The 21,322-nt window shown below is 32.7% G+C and overlaps 4 protein-coding genes across 11 annotated transcripts; 2 read left to right on the top strand and 2 right to left on the bottom strand.

Moving 5' to 3' along the window:
- Positions 1 to 1,634: 1,634 nt before the first annotated feature.
- LOC140861979 (3-epi-6-deoxocathasterone 23-monooxygenase CYP90D1) lies at positions 1,635 to 5,423 on the top strand. Its single transcript, XM_073264978.1, has 8 exons — positions 1,635 to 1,888; positions 2,044 to 2,368; positions 2,834 to 2,983; positions 3,092 to 3,358; positions 3,430 to 3,522; positions 3,611 to 3,796; positions 3,885 to 4,015; positions 5,214 to 5,423. The coding sequence occupies exons 1-8, from the start codon at positions 1,635 to 1,637 to the stop codon at positions 5,302 to 5,304; spliced, it is 1,497 nt and encodes a 498-aa protein (XP_073121079.1). The 3' UTR covers positions 5,305 to 5,423.
- Positions 5,424 to 7,483: 2,060 nt separating this feature from the next.
- On the top strand, positions 7,484 to 8,265 carry LOC140866110 (PRA1 family protein F2-like). The gene has a single exon (XM_073271006.1). The coding sequence runs from the start codon at positions 7,583 to 7,585 to the stop codon at positions 8,141 to 8,143; it is 561 nt and encodes a 186-aa protein (XP_073127107.1). The 5' UTR covers positions 7,484 to 7,582; the 3' UTR covers positions 8,144 to 8,265.
- Positions 8,266 to 8,496: 231 nt separating this feature from the next.
- LOC140863512 (inactive protein kinase SELMODRAFT_444075-like) lies at positions 8,497 to 13,852 on the bottom strand. Of its 8 annotated transcripts, XM_073266982.1 has the most exons (11): positions 13,572 to 13,852; positions 12,720 to 13,254; positions 12,335 to 12,550; positions 11,636 to 11,790; positions 11,408 to 11,502; positions 10,308 to 11,314; positions 10,063 to 10,223; positions 9,562 to 9,638; positions 9,347 to 9,494; positions 9,105 to 9,254; positions 8,497 to 8,924 (listed from the first exon to the last, which is right to left on the bottom strand). In XM_073266982.1, the coding sequence occupies exons 3-11, from the start codon at positions 12,519 to 12,521 to the stop codon at positions 8,682 to 8,684; spliced, it is 2,223 nt and encodes a 740-aa protein (XP_073123083.1). In that variant the 5' UTR covers positions 12,522 to 12,550; positions 12,720 to 13,254; positions 13,572 to 13,852; the 3' UTR covers positions 8,497 to 8,681. The 8 variants fall into 8 exon arrangements, with proteins under 8 accessions (XP_073123083.1, XP_073123081.1, XP_073123084.1 ...); XM_073266980.1 differs by having other exon boundaries at positions 12,335 to 13,254; XM_073266983.1 differs by lacking the exon at positions 12,720 to 13,254.
- A 4,445-nt stretch (positions 13,853 to 18,297) lies between these two features.
- Positions 18,298 to 19,691, bottom strand: LOC140863514 (protein BIG GRAIN 1-like B). Its single transcript, XM_073266988.1, has one exon. It carries the CDS (start codon positions 19,482 to 19,484, stop codon positions 18,468 to 18,470), a length of 1,017 nt encoding a protein of 338 aa, XP_073123089.1. The 5' UTR covers positions 19,485 to 19,691; the 3' UTR covers positions 18,298 to 18,467.
- Between the last annotated feature and the right edge of the window lie 1,631 nt (positions 19,692 to 21,322).

Below are 21,322 nucleotides of genomic sequence, written 5' to 3'. Positions count from 1 at the left end.
TCAGTGTGTATATATATATATATATAGATAGATATATATAACATCAGTGGATGCAATTGTTCATGGCCTTTCTTTAATTAAATGTACAACACATACACACACAAAAGAAATTTTATTTACATGCATAAATTAATTATCTCGATCGATCCTTTATTTCAAATTGAATACATATTTTTCTTTTGCATTTGAAGACACTGGTACTGTTTTTTCTCCGTTTTTCAAAGTTAAAATTCTTTTAGGAACTTTTTGAAGTTAGTGATAAGTTAAATAATATAGAGATAAGTAATATATTATAATAAAAAAATAAATAAAAGATGATAGCTAATATAGTATTTAATTTTATTGATAAATTATAGTATGTTTAATTAGATTGATTAAATTTTATATAAAAATAGTAAATTATCATTTTGATATTTTAACAATTATTAAAATATAAATATTATTATTTATGAAAAATAATGTAGTAATTAAAATGTAATGATTTGATTGATGTAGGATAAATAATTAATTATTTGATTGATATATATATATATATATTTTGTAGAGAGATTACAGTTTGCAACTTTGTGGGACTTATGCACATTAATTACATATTATAATTTTCTAGTTGTCCATCGAAATCCATACGTACAATGCACATCGATTGAGTACCTTATAACAAATAAATAATTAATCGTCCGTCCAAGTCCATACGTTTAATATATGTATATGAAATATTTAATTTGGAGCTAGATTATAAAAAGTTTTGAAATCATTAATGATTATAATGTGAGTTTTTTTTTAGCATTTAATTTAATTATACTATTTTTTAAAAAAATAAAGTTATATGATCAGAATAAAAAGCTCTCATATCTCCTTTTGAATGGTGGATGGGTCCGATTGACCGGCCGCGGGGAAAGAAAGGTTTCAGATTGTTATTACAAAATGTCACATGAATGCACGAGACTCATCTGACCCTAGTTATATATAATTTTAATCATGCATATTGTATGGGCCGGGCTACATTTTATTTCATCATTCCAATAAATTAATTAAAACCATGATTTTTAATCTCATTCAATATTCAAATATTTATTTAATTTGTATATAATATAAATCGCTTTTGGATTTTATTTTAAAATTAACTATGTAGATCGAAGTCGTTAGTGCTGACCGTATATATAATCTAATATAATGTTTTAAATCATTCACATATATAGTTTGATTGCATACGTGACCTCATGAGCATCTCAAAGGCAAAATATATATATATATATATATATATATATATATATATATATATATATATATATACACAAATTCATCTCCTCGATCGACCTATATATATTCTGTCGTCTTCATCAACCAAATGAAAAATAAAATAATAATGATTGCACCTCCCCAAGGTCCCCCAGGTCCACTTGGGTAATTAATTTTCTCACATACAAAATTAAAGCCTCATACGTACGTACACATGCAAACAAGTTTTTCCTATATATATATAGACATTTTTTTAATTTTTTTGTGTTTTGCTAGCTGCTCATTTTTCTCATATATAAGTATACAATATTACTTAAAAACAAACCAAGAATAATTAGTGATCATCGATCGATCGATTGTGTTTAGTGGAGAAATTAAAACCCACCATGCAAGAAATGGACCAAATGGTGTGGAGTACTACTCTTGTGGCGACAGCAGCCATAATATTGATCTTGTCCGCCATAACTGTATACAAAAGCATAATCTTAACTGCAACGACTTTCAACAGAAGAAGAAGCAAGTTATCTGCATCCTCAAGGATTCCTTTGGGTAATTTTGGAATATTGCCTTTTATTGGAGAAACCATTCACTTCATCTCTAGTGCTTATTCAGACAAACCTGAGGCTTTCATGAACAAACGACGTCTCATGTAAGTCACTTATATATATATATACTTTAATTTAATTTGACAGTAAAAATCCATAAAAATTCACATAGGATATTTATGTATATTTTTTGTCCAAGAAATATATATATATATATATATGTGATGATTTGTGTTGTACAAATTAAATTAACTTATAGGTATGGGAAGGTTTTCAAGTCACACTTATTTGGAAGCCCCACAATAATATCGACTGATGCAGAAGTAAGCAAGATAATTCTGCAAAGTGATGCAAATATATTTGTGCCATCTTACCCAAAATCTGTCATGGAACTCATGGGAAAATCCTCTATATTGCTTGTCAATGGAAGTCTTCACAAAAGATTGCATCGTTTGATTGCTTCTTTTATCAAATCTCCCAACCTAAAAGCACAGATTACTACAGATATGCAAAAGTATGTCATGGAATCCATGGATAAATGGACTCAACATTCACCTGTCTTTATTCAAGATGAAGCTAAACATGTAAGTTTTTCATTTCATTTCACATATATTTAAATATGGTTCATTCTTTAAGAAAAGCATGTATGGTGCCTGTAATTATTTGTAGCTCTTTTTTTCTTTTCTTTTTTGGTTTAATTATGGTGATCAAAAGCTATTTTTTTCTTGGTTTTAAATGCATACGTAATCTGGAAGCTGTATTTAACTGAGACTTTTTGGATCCAAGGATGATTAAATATTACAGCAGTAGCTTGTACGTCATTTACCATTATTGAGAAGAAATGAATGATCTAAATTAAATTACTTAAAGCATAATCATAGGTGTTTTTACTGATATAGCTAGTCATTAACTTTTTTCTTGAATTATGCTGTCTGTAAAGATCAAAGCAATGATGATGATTATGTTCGCAGCATCTTCTTTTTTTATATATATTATATATATTATGTAGAGTAACTTAATTTCATATTAATTGCATGATATTTTTGCAGATTGGATTTCAAGTGCTGGTGAAAGCATTAATTAGTTTGGAAGCCAGTGATGAAATGGAGGTTTTAAAAAAACATTTTCAAGAATTTATCGCCGGCCTAATGTCGTTACCATTAAATTTTCCTGGTACCCAGCTTTACCGATCATTACAGGCAGGGTATCTAATTAGCTAACTATATATTATATTCTGAAGAATTAATCGGTTCATGATATTAATTAATTAATATATATTGATGTGAATGAATATTATTTAATTTCAGGCGAAAAAGAAAATGATCCAAGTAATACATAGGATATTAATCCAAAGAAAAAGGGATGTTGATGATGATGAAATGAAAATTAGGAATCGGCCGGCAAGAGATGTAGCAGACGCATTAGTGAAGGATACAAACGAATATTTGACAGACGATTTGATAGCAGAAAACATTATCGATTTGATGATTCCTGGAGAGGATTCTGTCCCTCTTTTGATCACTCTTGCTATCAAATACTTGTCCGACACACCACTTGCTTTAAAACAATTAACGGTATGTATGTATGTATTTTTAATTAACTGCATGCATGGTACTTATATACATATATATATAACTGCATGCAGGAGGAGAATGTGAAGTTGAAGAGACTCAAGGAAAAGCTTGGAGAAGCATTATCTTGGAGTGATTACATGATGTCATTGCCCTTCACAAGGAGTGTAAGAATATATATCAAATTTAATATTTTAATTTTTGTGAATTAATTAATTAAATGGAATATGAATATATATATGCATGGATGTGCAGGTGATAACAGAAACACTGCGGATGGGGAACATAATCATAGGCGTAATGAGAAAAGCAATGAAAGATGTGGAAATCAAAGGATACAAAATCCCCAAGGGATACTGTGTGTTGTCTTATTTCAGATCAGTTCATTTGGATGATACTCTTTATGAATCTCCTTATCAATTCAATCCATGGAGATGGCATGTATGTAAGCTATAATTTATTCACTTTTAATAATTAATTAATTAGTTTGTATATATACTATATATTAATGTTGGAATTAATTAATTAGGATAAGGAGGACATAAGTACTTATTGCTATAATTTCACACCATTTGGAGGAGGGCAAAGGTTGTGCCCAGGGCTTGACATGGCTAGGTTGGAGGCTTCTATCTTCCTCCATCATCTTGTTACTCGATTCAGGTATATATATATATCATTTTTTCTTTTATACTTATTCGATAACTCGTAAAAGCTCGACGTTGGCTCAACGGCTGACTCAACTCGCTTAATTAATTACCCTACTACCATTACAATCTAGCTATTAGCTAAGCTGGGAATATATATATAACTTTTATGTTTGGCCTAATATTTTGAACCCACTTTTGATTAATTTTGAAACTTTGTTTGGGCTATAATATATGATTTTGGTATGTGTAGCTAATTATAATTAACACGTAATTATATTAATTCATGCATATAACATAAACTTAAGAAAATGTGATCAGAGCTCGTGACTATATATATATTATATAGCTAGCTAGCTAGTCAGTCCTGTCAATCATATCTATCAGAAAAGGAAACTTTATTAGATTTTTTTTGTCTGGCCAAATATTGATCCAATATATATATACATTTCTCTACTACGTACACTTCAAATTATTTGAAATATAATAGTGCCAAAAACGCCACGATTTAGGATATGTTTGGTACGGATGATGAGATAAATAATATATTAATAAGTAATGTATTGTAATAAAAAATAAATAAGAAATAATAATGAATAAAATATTTGATTTGATTGATAGATTATAGTTTATTTGATTTGATTTGATTGATTAAATTTTATATAAAAATTATAAATTACTATTTTATTCTTTGAAAAAATAAATAAAATATAAATAATATTATTTATAAGAGATAATATAGTAATTTAAATTCAATGATTTGATTGATGTATAATAAATAATTAATGATTTGATTGATGTAAAATTATAATTAATAGATGGATAAATAATATGATGAGAAGAACGAAGGATTAGGAAAGATAAATTTGTACATGAATTATTAATAATGCTAGCAAACATGTAGCATTTTAATTAATTGATATATAATAAGTAGTTTGGTGGTGGTGATAAATGATAACGCATGGCCTCTATTGCTTAAATGCTCCACCTAATGCTAACTTCTATTCTATTCTACAACAATATCTTAATATCTAAATATATAAGCGCTAGCTATAGGTGTTAATTGATAAGACAAACATTTCAACAATTATTTTTTAGGGTGGTTTCGGCTAATTATTTTATCTTGTAGCTAGTTTTGTTGGTATTGATAATTTACATAGTTATTATAGACAATATTAATATTACTATTAATTTTGTTTGTTTTATGATGACAGATGGGAAGCTGAAGATGATTCCATCATCAACTTTCCTACTGTCCGAATGAAGAGAAGAATGCCAATTTGGGTCAAAAGGCGAAGAGATTGATGAAAATTCGGGGGAATTAATTTGGCAGTCCACGAATATTAATTATTTTTATTAGAAAATTAATGTTACTTTAAATTAAAGTATACATATAATTTATTTAATGCGCGCAATATTTTTAATATCGACGATAATATATACTTTTATCTTATCTCTTCTTTTGGGTATCTTTATAATTAATTAATAGCTCTCAATTTCGGGTTAATCTATGCTACATTAATATTCATAATGAGTTCAATGTATATATCTTCAGTTTATAGTACGTCAATCAACAGAGGATATATAGTAAAACCCTTTTTTTCTTCAAACCAAAAAAATATTTTAAAAAAAAGATAGGAAACTCTATATATAACATAAATGTAGAGTGTGTACACAATAGTGAACAGGTGGATGGTCCATGAACTTTGTTATTTATGTTTTTGTTGTTGATCTTCTTCTAATAAAATTTGTATAATTAATATTCGCTATAAAGTAGTCTACAGGCGAAGAAGGGCATGATTATGATTTATGAATGCAAACAAACATATATAATAATAGGTAACGTATTTACCTTTTTCCTTCCACTAATTAATAAAGTTTTTTTCATGTGCCAAATAATTTAACAGTATATACTATAAATAATTTGATTATAATTTTCATTTGTGGTTCAACTATGGGAGTTGTTGGACTCAAGTGAAAGGGCCCGCCCATTGATAAAAGCCCAAATACTGAAAATATAATTTGGAAATGGAATTGACCACTGATTTTTTTTTTTTTTTTTTTTTTTGACAGGTACCACTGAATTGTATATATGTACATAGATCCACACACACACGACAGGTTATTTTAATTTAATGGGCAAAATCAATGCCAGCACATGTCTTTGTGTCCAGGACAGGACAGCTAAGCTAATCGCTATCCAAGGATGAATGTTATCAGGACACGTGCTACAACTCCACTCTATAGATACATCCCAGGCCTTCTGGTTCTGTGTAGTCTTATCTTCTCACATGGCCCAATAAGTGGAACAGCCCAACTGTGAATTCCTTTCTCAATTTCAAACTTATTTAACACACGTATTTACCATTGGTCAACATTTATTCCGGGTATTTTATCTCGTTGCTTTAGTTTGAAAGTTTACCAATTTACATTTAGATAACATATAGATATTTAGTTTGAAAGTTTACCAATTTACATTTAGATAACATATAGATCGTAAAAGAAAATATTGAAAAGAGTAACTATTCTATACAAACATTTTAATATTTCAAACTAATGTTGTTAATATTTGTATTTCATAGTTTAATTTTAAAAACATCTACACACACTTCTCAAATGTTCTCTAAAAACTATACTTGAAAAAGTAACACTCTTATGAAACGGTCTCATTCGTGAGACGGGTCAACCCTACCCATATTTATAATAATAAATAATACTTTTGACATAAAATTTTATATTTTTAATGGATAACCCATATAAAAGACCCGTATAAAAAAATGACACTTGAAACCATCTCATAAGAGTTTTTGTCTACTTGAAAAACACTTTTTTAACAAAAAATTTCAAAAACATTTTACATTTTATCCAAACACATACTTCAAGTTTTTTACACTTATAAAATACTAAAAACATTTTTAAAGTACATGTCTAAACGGAGCTTAAGATGTGATATGCACTACATCACTGGGACTATAAGAACAGTAAAAAGGAAGCCCACAGGGGCATAGGCGATTTGGTAAGACCTGAGATGACGTGGGAAGAAATTTCTCAGCGTTGCGGGTTCGATCCTCGTGTGGAGCATATTTCTTGCTGAAATATTGTGGGGGTATGCTCTGGGGATTGGGTCATGTGCTCCCTCCCTCAAGTTCCTGCCGCTCGTGCACATCCCTCGATTTATCTTCCGCATAAGGCAATGGGCCTCTGACTCGTATGAAATGGGGTCCCCTTCGGGGTCAACCCTTTTCAAAGCAAAAAGGATAAAAAAAAATAAAAAATTTGCTATATATAGACCTTATAACGTACATCTTAAGTTACACCGATTTATAATTCTCTCATTAAATAGAAAAACTAGCCATAATATAATAAATAAAAGATGGAGTATTTTGAATTGGGGATTGGAGCTTTTGCCAGCAGATTGGATTGGGGGACCACTAACTATCCCTCCGTCCATTTATTTATTTATTTATTATTATTATACAAATACAATAATAAAGGGGAGAGTAAATACTAGTCCAGTTCTTCATTAGCTCCTCCGCCTCTCAACACTTGATTCCAGAAAGCTCCTCCTCCGCCACCACCAAAAATGACGAATTACGGCACGATCCCCACCTCATCTTCCCCTTCCGGCGGCCACATCGAGTACATCTCACGGGCTAAGGAACGCATCAAATCGGGTCTGGGCACGCGCCGCCCCTGGCGTGAGGCGTTCTCCTTCCACAGCCTCAGCCTCCCCAAATCCTTCCGAGACACCATCTCCCGCGTCAAGACCAACGCCGGCTACTTCCGCATGAACTACGCCATCATATTCCTCTTCATAGTCTTCCTCAGCCTCCTCTGGTACCCGATCTCGCTCATCGTCTTCGTCGTCATGATGGCCGTCTGGTTGCTCCTCTACTTCCTCCGAGACGAGCCGCTGGTGATCTTCGGCCGCACCATCTCCGACAAGGCGGTGCTGATCATTCTCTCCGTGGTGACGCTCGTTGTTCTGCTGCTGACCCACGCGACCACGAATATTCTGGTGGCGCTGGCCATCGCTGTGGTGGTGGTTCTGATCCACGCCATCGTCAGAAAGACCGACGATTTGTACTTCGACGAGGAGGCGGGAGGCTTGTTGAGATCTGCGCCTTCAGCCTCCTCTTCTTGATTTGCTCGTCTTCTTCGTTTCATTGTGCTTGTCGTTGACTTAATTGTGTCGGTTGTGTTTGTGTTTTGTATTGCAAATAAATTTTAATTTAAATGCTGAAATGAATCATATTATTTCTTTTCTTTTCGGAATGAATTTTTTTCTTCTTCCTTTTTTGGTTAGTTTTCGAATTCAATAAAGTAAGTATACATTCAAATAGAGAAATATGTTTCAGCTTGATTTTTTGCTGGGGCTCTATTTAAAATCATATTCGAGTTCAAAGATAGACCAATTCTAGAAAAATCTGGCTTCTTTTTCTTACATTAATTATGAACATTGCAAATACACAACGAATATGATGATATCTTCAACTTTTTACAAGATTCATATTTTGCAAGTATCATTACAAAGCAAACTCAATTCGACACAAACATTCCTTAGAATACTGACTCATAATGGATTAAACTCTATCAAATTCTTTTCTTGGGGAATTTTTACACAGGAACCAAAAAATGTTTGATAAATATATAGAAATCTCAGCATATCCACAAGTACTCATTTACAAATCATCTTCACATGAAACCTTTAAATGGTCTTCCGCTGTTGAACTCGTCCCCGAGTCGAGAAAAAGCTTCGAATTAAAACGTGTTGATGCCTCGTCGTCCATGGAGTTAGTTTGCTGTTCAGGCAGCTGCTGGTGATGTGATAAAATCCTGCCGCTCCTGCTACTGCCCACATCAAATCCTGGTGTGGATAATTGACAACTTGGATCCATCACATCGCCTTCAAGTATCCGAAGTACCTATTTTCAGGGGCCATCTCAATATTTATTTACAATTCCAGGAATGTAATTAGTCGAGTCTGAAGATATGGACAAATACATGATGCATGACATTCTGGTTGAGCACAAGGGCACTGATACATAAAAATAATGGCTGGATGCCGGGAATTGTTCGTTACTAATTGGTACGGTACAACTCACCTGAGACATGCGAGGCCGAGCCTCAGGATCACGACGAATGCATAAAGATGCAGCGTGCAACATACAGTAAACCTCGTGCTCTATATAGCAGCCTTCTAACCATGGATCAACCAGTTCATCAATGGCATACGCATCCAATAAAGGACGTGCCTGCCAAGCATCACATTGCCAGAAAAATCAAACATGGATACTCAGCTACGCAGAGCTTGGGAAAATATAAAGTTTCAGGAGATTAGGCTTACCCATTCGGCAAGGCACTGCTGTCCTTTGGGCCTGCTAAGATCCACAGCCTTACGTCCGGTTACAAGTTCCACAAGTACCACACCAAATGAGTAAACATCGGCCTTTTCTGTGATCTGTCCGCTTTGAGCATACTCAGGTGCCAAATACCTAAAATAAACATCATGGTTCATTGAACTTGATATTCTTAGGGAGGCAAAAGAAACATGAAACTCACCCAAATGTTCCAATCACTCTCGTTTCAACTCCCATCTCTCCATCTGGTTGCCATCTAGCAAGACCAAAGTCTCCCACCTTCCGGAAGATCAAACAAAAATCATAATCTGTTGCATGCGCAAATTGTTTGCTAGGTGTCCATACATAGATAGACTGGATGTCCATGACATGCCTCATCGCAAGACATGTCATGAACATGGAATCAGTGTCATAATGGAAATGCAAGAAGACAATTAGACGTTGATGCTATAAGCTAGGATACTAAAACCAGGTACGATTAGCGTAATGTTCTAGACAACATGATTTTTTTAAAAGCTTACAGTACAGATACTCAGTTGGTAAATCTAATATGTGAACTAAATCTGTTAAAGGACTATCAGAAATTTTGAAATTGCCGCACCGTATTTTGCATAAGAGTGATAGAATGGTGATATAGCACATGACCACCATGACGGAGGTCTAGAACGAAATGTTAATTAAAACAACAGGTTAAGATTTTTACCAAGGGCTCAAAATCGTGGGTAATGAGAATGTTATTTGGTCGCAAATCTCGATGCACTATACAGCCAACCCTACACTCTTCGTGAAGATATCGCAATCCTCGTGCAGCTCCAACTGCTATTTTTTTACGTGCATTCCATGCAAGTGAACCTTGTTGTTGTCCTGAAAATTCCACGTACGTATGCGAATCTCATAGACCAGAATAATCCATTAACAAAGAGCCACTAAAAAGGAAGAAAATCATACCGTAAAGATGAGAATCTAGAGATCCGTTGCAGATGTATTCATAGACTAATAATCTTCTGCCATCTTCGATGCAGAAACCAATCAACATAACAACATTGCGTTGCTGAGCACAACTTAAAACTTCAACTTCTGAACAAAATTCTTGATCCCCTTGAGAACTTGCCAATTTATGCTGCTTGACAGCCACTACAAGACCATCAGGAAGTACTCCTCTGTGAACAGATCCAAACCCACCTTCTGCTAAAAAATTACCTTGAGAAAACCCTCCAGTTGCAAGCTCTAGTTCAGAATACGTGAACCACCTAGGAGGCTTTCCAAATACAGGAGCCTTGTGCTGACACACAGAACACAGTGGAGGGGACCCAGAGGGCGCTGTTCTTAGTGACATAACTTCTCTAAAACTTTCATTGAAATCAAGATTAGGATGAGAGCTTGGCGATTGAAATCCAGATTCTAAGTTAAGATTTGAAAGTGTTTCTAACTGTGCTTTGGTCGAAGGATCTTGAATCTGATTACTAAATCGTCCTGAGCTTTCTCCTGGATGTTCAAAAAATTGACAATGTGCGGTAACAATTTCTGCCATCCATGGTTGAAATCTTGCAGAAGAAGACAACTTTTCACTGTCAGTTTCTGAACTACTTTCATTAATTTCTATTTCCTGTTTTGTGGCCAGCAACTCTTCTTGTTTCAGGCCATCTTTAATTTCAGTCACGAACGGTGAAGTTCTAGGATCAGAACTTGAAACTGATGATGTTGCAGCTTCAGTGGCAGTAAATGTCTCAGGACTACTCGATGGGGTGACAAGTGGACCATGAGTTGGATTCAAAGAATTACTCATGTTTTCTTGTTTTTTTGATGATTCATCACTATCAGAATTCAAAATTTCAGGCTCCTTTTCAGGTGATCCCATTAGATTGAGCCGGAGAATTTTTGGTTGAGAATGTTTCATTACTACAATGTTGCATTGCAGCTCTTCCATACACTGTTTTTCCTCGTGTTTGAGATGCCTGCAAGATACGCAAACCAAAAATCACAAAATTACAATGCAAGTTTTCTGATGTAGTTTTAGATACTTGAAGCCACGGGACTATGGTTATTACTTGTCCAAAACAACCCAACTGGCTAACTTCTTCTTTGCCTCAGCAGCCACTGCTCCACAAGGGGTACCTGATACGATTTTTATCTTCACGTTGATCTAAAATCATCATTAAAAAAACCATTTATCAGCATAAGATTACCATGCACACTGGCAAACACAGAAATTTAATTGGTGGATCCTACTATGCATACACAAACAATTGTCAGACACACGAATTTTTAAGACTTACTTTGTTAGGATCATAAACATGATGAAGCTGGAGAATCATCTGGGAGCAATAATCTGTTATATCAGATTTCTGTTCTGCCGTTGTACCAGAGTGTAACTTCCAGTTGCCACTAGCACAATCTCCAGCAAATCTTGGGAAACCCCAAAATCTTCGACCTAATTTGGGTAGGGAAAAAAACAATTACTAAGTATCTCAGCAAAATTCTAAACTCAGGGATAATTGATTTGGACTATAGTCTCCAAACATAAAAACAAACAGTGATAAACTCCAAAACAAAGACACCCCTACAATTCCTACAGCTTGTACTTGGAAAAAAATAGTTGCTAGAAGCACCAAAATACTGAATGAACCAAGATTTTCTTTTTCAGTTCTTGAAATGGAGAGAGGCGAATTTCACATATAGAGTTAGATTTGATTGGGATGGAGTTGGAAACCCCAGAAACCAGTGAAATTCAATCGAGGGATTGTGCTAATATTGAAGTATATATTGCGTCACATTTAAAGATTTAGCAAGTAATTTGTAATACTTCATTTTTATGCTACAGTTAGGACACAAGCACAAGAGTTCAAGATCTTGAAAATACTTGTATTTGATTCAAGATGAGGGGGGTAAACTGGAAATTTCAATCGAATGATAAAATACTGCAGAAAAAGGCCTTTTTAAACCAAACATATAAGCTAAAACGGTAAAACCTTTACCAGAACTATGTGAAGAGACAACCACTAGAAGAGTAATACAATCCCCAGGTTGAACAACATGAGTCAGAGCCCACAAAAGAGCAGTCTTAGGAATCTCCTTTGATGCCTTGACAGCAACCAATACCTTCTCAGCTACAGCAGAACCACCCTTTTCGTGTTTTCCCACTTTCTTCATCTCTCCACTCATTAGCACACAAGAAATTTATCCTCCCTTTTCTATATAAAAATTCAAAAAGAATAGCACTAATACCAGTACCTCAAGAATATAACACAATGGAATATTGATTCTATGAATGCCTGTCTACATGAACAACCAGCAAGAAAACATTAGGTCCATTGTTTTGTTCTCTGCCCCACCACTAAAGTTGTGATGAATCTAACTCACACATTACCGACATGCTCACTGCTGGCATGACCCTTGTAACCGAGAACCAATATTTTTCATTTCTCTGTTGTTTTCCGGTCACAAACACTGAAATCGATGAGAGCATGATTTTAACTAGAGATGAGTGTAGTTCCAGGTTCTAGAAATGGTATCATAGTAGCCATTTGAATGAAGAGAAGGTTGTTGGCAAGGACAATAACCCACTGTTTGTCACATGATTCTGTATGTTAGAAAAGACAGAAAAACACTTCCAGCAAAACAATAGTCTGCTTTCAAATCAGAGAAGTCAAAATGGGGGGGGGGATAAAATTTGAGAGAGCGGGCGTCTGGACTCTGGTTAAATGAGCTGTGCTCCAGAGTCTCCTGTCTCTTTGTCTCTGATATATCAATAATTGGAAGGATCGGAAACGTTAGAACCGAAAGATTCCGTCACAAATCAAGATTTTACTGTAAACTAGGACAGTCATTTGGTTTTTTAACTTTTGGCTTCTCAATCCTCTCTCCCATAATCCAAAATCAGCACCATTTCTAAAATCTGCAAAAACCCACAACCCAATCAGCAAATTTAACACGAAAAGATGCATAAATACAGGAACTATCGCTTTCGTCTTCTCTTAGCCACTTAGTTCGCAATACAACAGCAGTGACTAAACAACAAAGAAGATGACATCTTAAGAAATAAAAGGTTGCATTTTCTTTCAAGCGACTCACAATGTGTGAGAGAAAAATAATGAATGAGACGGAGCTCTCGAGATGAACAATCGGACATAATGTGATGTGACAACTCTATCAACAAAAAACCCGCATCAAAAACCGTAAAAGATGGAATTTTTATGCATCATCTGCACTTACATTTGCAGCAATGGCGTGTTTGCATTTACTTGGAAAAACCCATTGTGAAAGAATACATATTTAGTCTTCGCTCACATACAGCTTGGTTCAAAATTTCTGGCAGTGGCTGATTTTACTGTATTCAGACAAGGTCGCCGTCGACGTTTTTGGTTTACCGACAATGTCATAATTTAAAGTAGAGAATCGGCCCTTGTTGGCTCTCTTTTTCGATTTGAATTTAGGACTTTATTGAATGGATTTGTACTTTTGGAAGCTTTAATTTCATAACCTGAGATATAGGCTAGCTGCTGCTTTCCATATATTTTGAATTTCACTTCTACCAAGGACTGCACACAACAGATATCAGCTGTGGGGATCGTTTCATACTATAATTTATGAACTTTTGACTTTTTTTTTACTAGTATTTATTAATTATTATTGAAATTTACTATATTTAACTATAATTATAATTATTATGATTGATATAAAATTGATAGGGATAATGAAAGTGGTACGTAAACCAGAATTAGATGGGAGAATATATTGAACCAAACATTCAAATATTGGAAAGGTGTTGGACAAATCAATGTGTGAAGATAGAGAGTAATGCATATCTTTCCACTAGAAATTAACAAAAAAAATGTTGATCGAGAAAGTATTCAAATTAAAGTGCTAAAGTTTTTGGAATCGAAGTTGCATAAACTATTAAACAAATATATTATGACTAATTTGAATAAAATATCTAACCTTGGGAATCCAATATTCACTAATAATTTTGATCATCGAAGCACTCATTCAATAATTGAAGACTTTTTTGTGGAATTATTATTGCTTATAAAATGTGTTTGTATTGGTGGGGTCGGTCAAATTAATGTTAAATTATGGAAGTATGGCTCACATATTACTATATTAATGTTTTAAACTTTTAAAGCTAATGATAATAATTTCTAACTTAAAAAAAAAAGGCTAATGATAATAATTTCAAAGATGTGAATCTAGGTATGCTTGGTACAAAATTGAATCAACTTAAATTTGAATACTAGGGGGTACATATTTTTTTAAGAATGAATATCACGTATTCAATCAATTTTAGATCATTAGATTTAGATCTCATGATATTATTTGTTACATTTATTTTTAATAATTCCTATATCTATAATTGATCGATGTTTTATATATATATATATATATATATATATATATATATATATATATATAGACACACACATAAGCTATCAGTGGTCAATGTTACATTATGTGTTAATTGGATTGAAATTTGAAAACATTTGCTGAAATTGGCGTTGCCCAGAGTGAACAAAAAGTTGGCTCCAAAGAATATTATGTTGGGCTACTTTACACCAAGCCTTTTACTTTTAAATGGATACGTGCCACAACAATGTTGAAAATTGTAACTAGATCAATAATCGGCTTGCTGTTTTCACTTTTGTTATGATGGGTTTAGACAAATGAGGCCCAATAAAAGTTGTGGGGTCGAAGCCCAACTTTGAGACGAACAAAAACTAGTGGAGTGGCATAATTGTGATTCATACAGTGATCCACGGGGTTGGCAGTCTTTTGCATTGGTGTACGCACGCACGTGCACCTGAGAGACACACAGACAGCCTTCGGACAAGATGGGCCAGCCCATCACGTGCGTCCAAAAGTGAATGGGCTTCAAATGCTGTCTAAGTAGAGATGACAGGGCCCATTCCATTCCATTTTTTTTTATTAATCAAAATAAAATTTTAAATAAACAAATATAGCTAGGCAGTGTATGATTAATGACATTGATCTCTCATCCGAATCCCCGTCCCTCCCAATTAATACAAACCAATTTTGAAAAATAAAATTCTTATTGAATTTATGCATGCAATTAATTGAAGAGCCACCCAAATTTTTCTATTGAATATTTATATGTCTTGCATTCATTTTAATTAGCTTGTTGAAGAACAAGAAAGCAACAAGATTGATGCATGAATAAAAATAATATATATATATATATATATATATAAATATATATTATTATTATATATATAAATGTATTAATATGAGTATTTAATGTCGAGTTGAAGGAAGACATTTTAGTTGAGGAGGCACACGTACAATTTGTGCCAGTGATGAATTGTGGAGAGGTTCGAACCTATCCCATGGGTAGGTGGCACTCTGGTTCAAATCATATGGATCTCATTCAATTATGTGTGACACATGATTTGAATCAATAAAATGTTTTCACCTATACCATGGGATAATATACATAGGATAAGATCGAATTTTCCTGAATTGTGCATGGTTGGTGCGTAACAATCTCACCCCAGCTATTTTGTCACTAACAACTCATACCCCAAAAATAAGAAATTTCAATTATATTATTTTATTTTATGCACAACTACTGCTACACATTCATACTTTCTAAATGCATCGAATCATTACAACTAATTAACTAGCTACTTGCATATACATATGTGTATATAATATATCCATCTAATTCTAGTTCATTTAGCATTTAATCACATAATATATATGATCGATGACGAATAAGCTTCAAACATAGGTCAACCTTTACGGCCATACAAATTAATATTACACTACTTTTTTTTTTTTAGAGGAAATATTACACTACTACGTACTTATCAATACAAACTTAAAATAGGCAAATATATATATATATATATATATATATATATATATATATATATTAGAATTTTATGTATATATACACACAGGCACACGCAAAGAACATTCTTTAAGCAGTACGCTTTTGACAGTGCATGCATAGACGCAATTCCCATTAAGTGCGTCTAATTTTAAATTATCGATGAGATTTGGGTAATGATTAGAGATAGATACAAGCGTAAGTACTAGTCAACATCAAAAAGATTAGCTAGAATATATATGATTACGATTAAAGTTCCCCAATATGCCATTCTTCGAAAAAACACTCTATTCATTAGCTACTAATCTATATCTATATATATATGAAGTTTTTTTTTTGGTTTATTAATTTGTTTATTTTTTAGTTTTGGTCTATTAACTTTTCAAATTTTGGTTTTATTATACTAATTTTTAGTTTTCGGGTATTTTGGTCCAACTGTTTATATGACGCCGAAAAATGCTGACGTGACATCGAAAAATACTGACGTTTCTAGTTGTCATGTCATCAATTGGATCAAAATAATTGAAAATTAAAAATTAATGTTCCAAAACCAAACATTAAAAAATTAATGGACCAAAATAAAAAAATAAATAAGTTATTGAAAAAAAAAACATTTTTCCTTTTTTTTTAACAGCGCATTTTTATTAAATTTTATACATGGCATTTCTTCATCAAGCCACAAATTTAGATTTTTCATGGATATTATAATGTGATCTTTTTCAAATATAGAATATAATAATTATACTTGAGAAATATCGTGGCAAGATAAATTTGAAACATACTAATTCTTTTCTGCCTTTGTGGGAAAATTGGTTAATAAATTGCAAAGTTCTTGAAATCCGATTAAGTATCATGTGAACACGGTTTAGTACATGCCGCCGGCAGGGTAATACCCTGCGGATGATGTGTAATCCCATGATTGGTCAAAATTAGTGGGTCCCACGTAGGACCCAATGATTTTAACTAATCATGAGCCGCCACATCACCCGCAGGGCACTACCCTGCGGGTAGCATCGACTCAACCCATGTGAACCAAAGAATGGTTTAGAGCACGCAATTGGGATTCTATGATGTAGGTTAGGCGAACTCTAGAGGTAGCTACTTAAAAAGAATGACGATATTAATTACAATTAATCAATCAATTAATTATTGATTAGTAGGAGTGGGTGGCTTCATTAATATGATTAAACATCGTACTTTGATCTAATGAACCCTATACCAGTATAGGACATAGGTTAGCCTTTTCTTTTGCTTTAGTTCAACTTCAACACCCCACTTCATGCTTTATTTTGAAATTTTAATTTAATATAGTTATAATTCATTCGTTTGTATATACGTAAAAAGATCAAAGAAGAATATATGTATGTGTGATGCCACTTTCATTATCTTTTAGTTTTCTTTTTTTTTTTTTTTTAATTTATGAGTTATTGTTTTAAAAAGATTAGATAAATAATGGATTAGATCATTTTGACTCATGGACAAATTACAATGAATTAAATCTTTGGATATAACTATATAAGCTAGGGTACCATACCCTTGTGCTATAAGCATGTCATCAACTCATTTGTCTATTCATATTAATTGTCACATAATCTCATATCTGAAATATAATTTCAAATTCGAATCTTGATATTACATTAGCTACAAGACATTATCATGTGTTTTTCAATTAGTTTACAAATTGGATTCACTTAAATGTTTTTGAATAATTTGCCCATCCAACAAAAAGATCCAACCATAGATTTCATGTCCCAAGCTTTTGGGGACCAAAATCCATAAGTGATCTTCTTTTTTGGCTTATATTATCTTCATATATGTTGTGATATTTAATTGACAGAGTACAAATGTAAAGGGAAATATTTGAGTCGAGAAGAAGAGTTTATCATCCATCCATCCAACACGCGTAATAATGCACTTTCCATATTTGATCATTTTACTAGCAAAAAAGTGGAAGAGTACCAAAAATTTGTTTCAATTAATCAACAAGTTAATTAGTAAAAAAAACACACACACAATCAACACATATTTATATATGTTTCAAATTCCAAACATGGAAGTTTACTATATATCTATTTTGAATCAACACCAGCAAATAACAAACAAAATAAGATACTTAGAAAAACTTCAATATTTCTCTTGATAAAAAAAAAAAAAAAAAACACACACACAAACACCCCAATCAACCCAATATTAATATATAACTAATTAATTATTGCTAGTAAGTAACCAAATACATATATAATTATTGATCATCAATATTAGAATTAGAGAATGAATCCACTTGCGGCAATGGGTCGATTTGTATGGAGATGAGTGGTTTCATACACGGGCAATTCTTCTCTGTATCTCTCTAGATGATCCAATTCGAACAAATCGGAACTGGCATAACTTGCGGCATCGTCGTCTTCGTCGTCGTCGAATTGAGCTTGATCCTGCAGCTTTTTCTGATAGTTTCTGAGAAAATCTCGTGCAGCTAATTCGGCCTCCAGTACTACTAGTCTTCGATTGTTGAGATCTTCATTGATGGCGTACTGTTTGTTGATTTGAAAATCCTGGACGGATCTTTTCTGATCTGATTTAATTCCCCTAGTAGTTTTGCTGAGACACGAGCTGGATCTGGCGGAGAAATTAGAAGAAGAAGAAGAAGAAGAAGAAGAAGAAGGAGAATTATTATTATGATTATTATTGGACCTAGTGGTTTTGGAGGTGAATAATGAGTTGAAGAAACCAGCGAGACGGGCGCCGGGGGAAATGGGCTGCGAATTCACTTTAATATTCTTGAGGTTCAGTACTGATTTTTTGGTGTTGTTGAATCCTGCATGGATATGATTTTTGTTGGTGGCCCCAGCTGAATCACTGCAGATATGCCTCTGCCTCTGCCTCTGCCTCTGCCAAGAACCTGCATCCACCTCCGTTGAACGAACATTCTTCTTATTCTTCTCCATCATACTGATACAAGCTGCCCGCTGGAAATTAATAATTAACATATTTTCTTCTAATTCATGATCACTACTCTTACTACTACTCTGCTTCTGCTGCTGCTTCTTCCTCATAGCATTATTATTCATAATATTCTGGTCTCCCCCTGCACCTTCATCAATATTATCAATGGAACGGTAAATTTCATCCAAAAGTGTGGAAGAAAAAGAAGCTGCTGCTGCTGCAGGATGATGATTAATATTTGTGTTTGAATATAATAATTGGTCGCTCATCTCATGATCTCTCCTGCTCCTGCTCCTGCTCCTGCTCCTGCAGTAGTAGTACTTGTCCACCATGATCATATATATATGAAGAAATCTTTTCAGTTGAAATCAAGAATATATATCTAGCAGTACTGTATAATTAATTAAGAATATATATATACATATATAATCACACAGAGCTAGCTATAGCTATAGCTGCAGAAGGAGTTGAGAGGAGAACAGGAAATTAATTAGCAAAGTGGTGAACTTGTGAGATCGATTATTAATGGGAATATATATATATATATATATTGCAGTTGAAACAAAGCTATAATATTCTAGAGTACTAGAGCACTATATATATATACACATAATACTGTTTCATGACTTGGTTGAGTGTAATCAAAGCACGCGGTCTCACCAGAGGAATTTTATTTTTGTGCTTTTCATATGAATATATTACAATGAATATATTCATATATATTTCAATATAATAATTTTTGTTGTGTACCTGCAAGATAAAAATCTCCAACATGCAGGAGAGTCTTAAGTATCTTTTCATATTTCAAAATTGACATGACATCCATATTTTAAGACCTAAAAACTTTCATCATATATAAGAGGAACATTTTCAGATGTAACGTAGAAATTTCACAATTTTTCTCCTCAATTAATATTCATAATTTACGGTTTTTATACGTTGCGGTGCGTAACAATTTATTATATATTAATTCCTATGTTTATATATATAATAATAATATAGCTAATATAAAAATTTAATAAATACGAATGAATATATTGAGTTGGTTGCAAGGACAAAGGACGTTACGGAATTATTCAATATTCACAATAAATAAAATTCAATAAATATACCATTTATTTTATAATGATATAATTGAGTTGGTTGCAAGAATATTATAATAATGGTTTTTCTATAAGCTAGGTATATATATTCAATGCCAACGAATGGAGTTGGGTAAATTATTATAAATTCCGATAACCACTTTATTAAAAACAATATTTGAATATATCGAAATTCAATTTGATTTTTCAGGTGGATAAAAATTTTAAAACAATTGAAAATCTGGATTTTATTTTTTATTGTTTTGAAACCATTAAAATATCGAATTTGAGATGAAAAAATAAAATTCATGGGATTTTTTGTGCCTAGCTTGCCAAATAGTGTTTGCTTTATAAATTTATTATTTAAAATATTATATATTTTTTTATCTATAAATAGTTTTTGGTATCAAATTTCATATCGTCCTCCTACTGAAAAGTTTAAGATCGTTGTCGTATCATACCATGCTAAAATTTCAATAAATTCGATATTTTTCGATTCGATAATCTGAATATATCGAAAATTTATAGTTTTCCCCCTATTCAATATATTACATGGAACTATTCAAAAACTTATATAACACATTGAAGATGCCAATAAATTAATATCCACATTTTTAATATATATGTTTGAAGAAAAATGGGTATGAATGTGCTTGCTCGTGCGCACACTTTGTGAGAGAATAATTAGTAGAGTGATTTAAATAGAATGATTAATTGCACTCGTGCCCCTTCTTCATCTTTACTTTCAAGGGTTGCAAAGCTTGATACTCACACGATCCCCCCAACCTTTAATTTTCCCAATCACGTATATATAAATATTAGCAATTAAAATTAATTACATATTTTAATTAACCGGCCTTTTGTTTTTAACGATTTAACGCTTTCACCAAAATTTAAAACATTTACCAATTATTTATCATATTTTTCTAAATAAAAATGAAGTGATGACGATATTTGATCAGTATAAATGTTTTGAGAAAATGGATTAACAATTGAGAATTAATCAGATGTTAAATTGATTTGATCATAAAGATAATTAAATAGTGATACACCATGGGCCAAATAATTAAAATGCTTTAATATTTGTTTTATTC

This window comes from Henckelia pumila, chromosome 4 (genome assembly GCF_033568475.1).
Source record: "Henckelia pumila isolate YLH828 chromosome 4, ASM3356847v2, whole genome shotgun sequence".
NCBI classification, from domain to species: domain Eukaryota; kingdom Viridiplantae; phylum Streptophyta; class Magnoliopsida; order Lamiales; family Gesneriaceae; genus Henckelia; species Henckelia pumila.
This window is presented reverse-complemented; position numbering and strand designations above follow the sequence as displayed.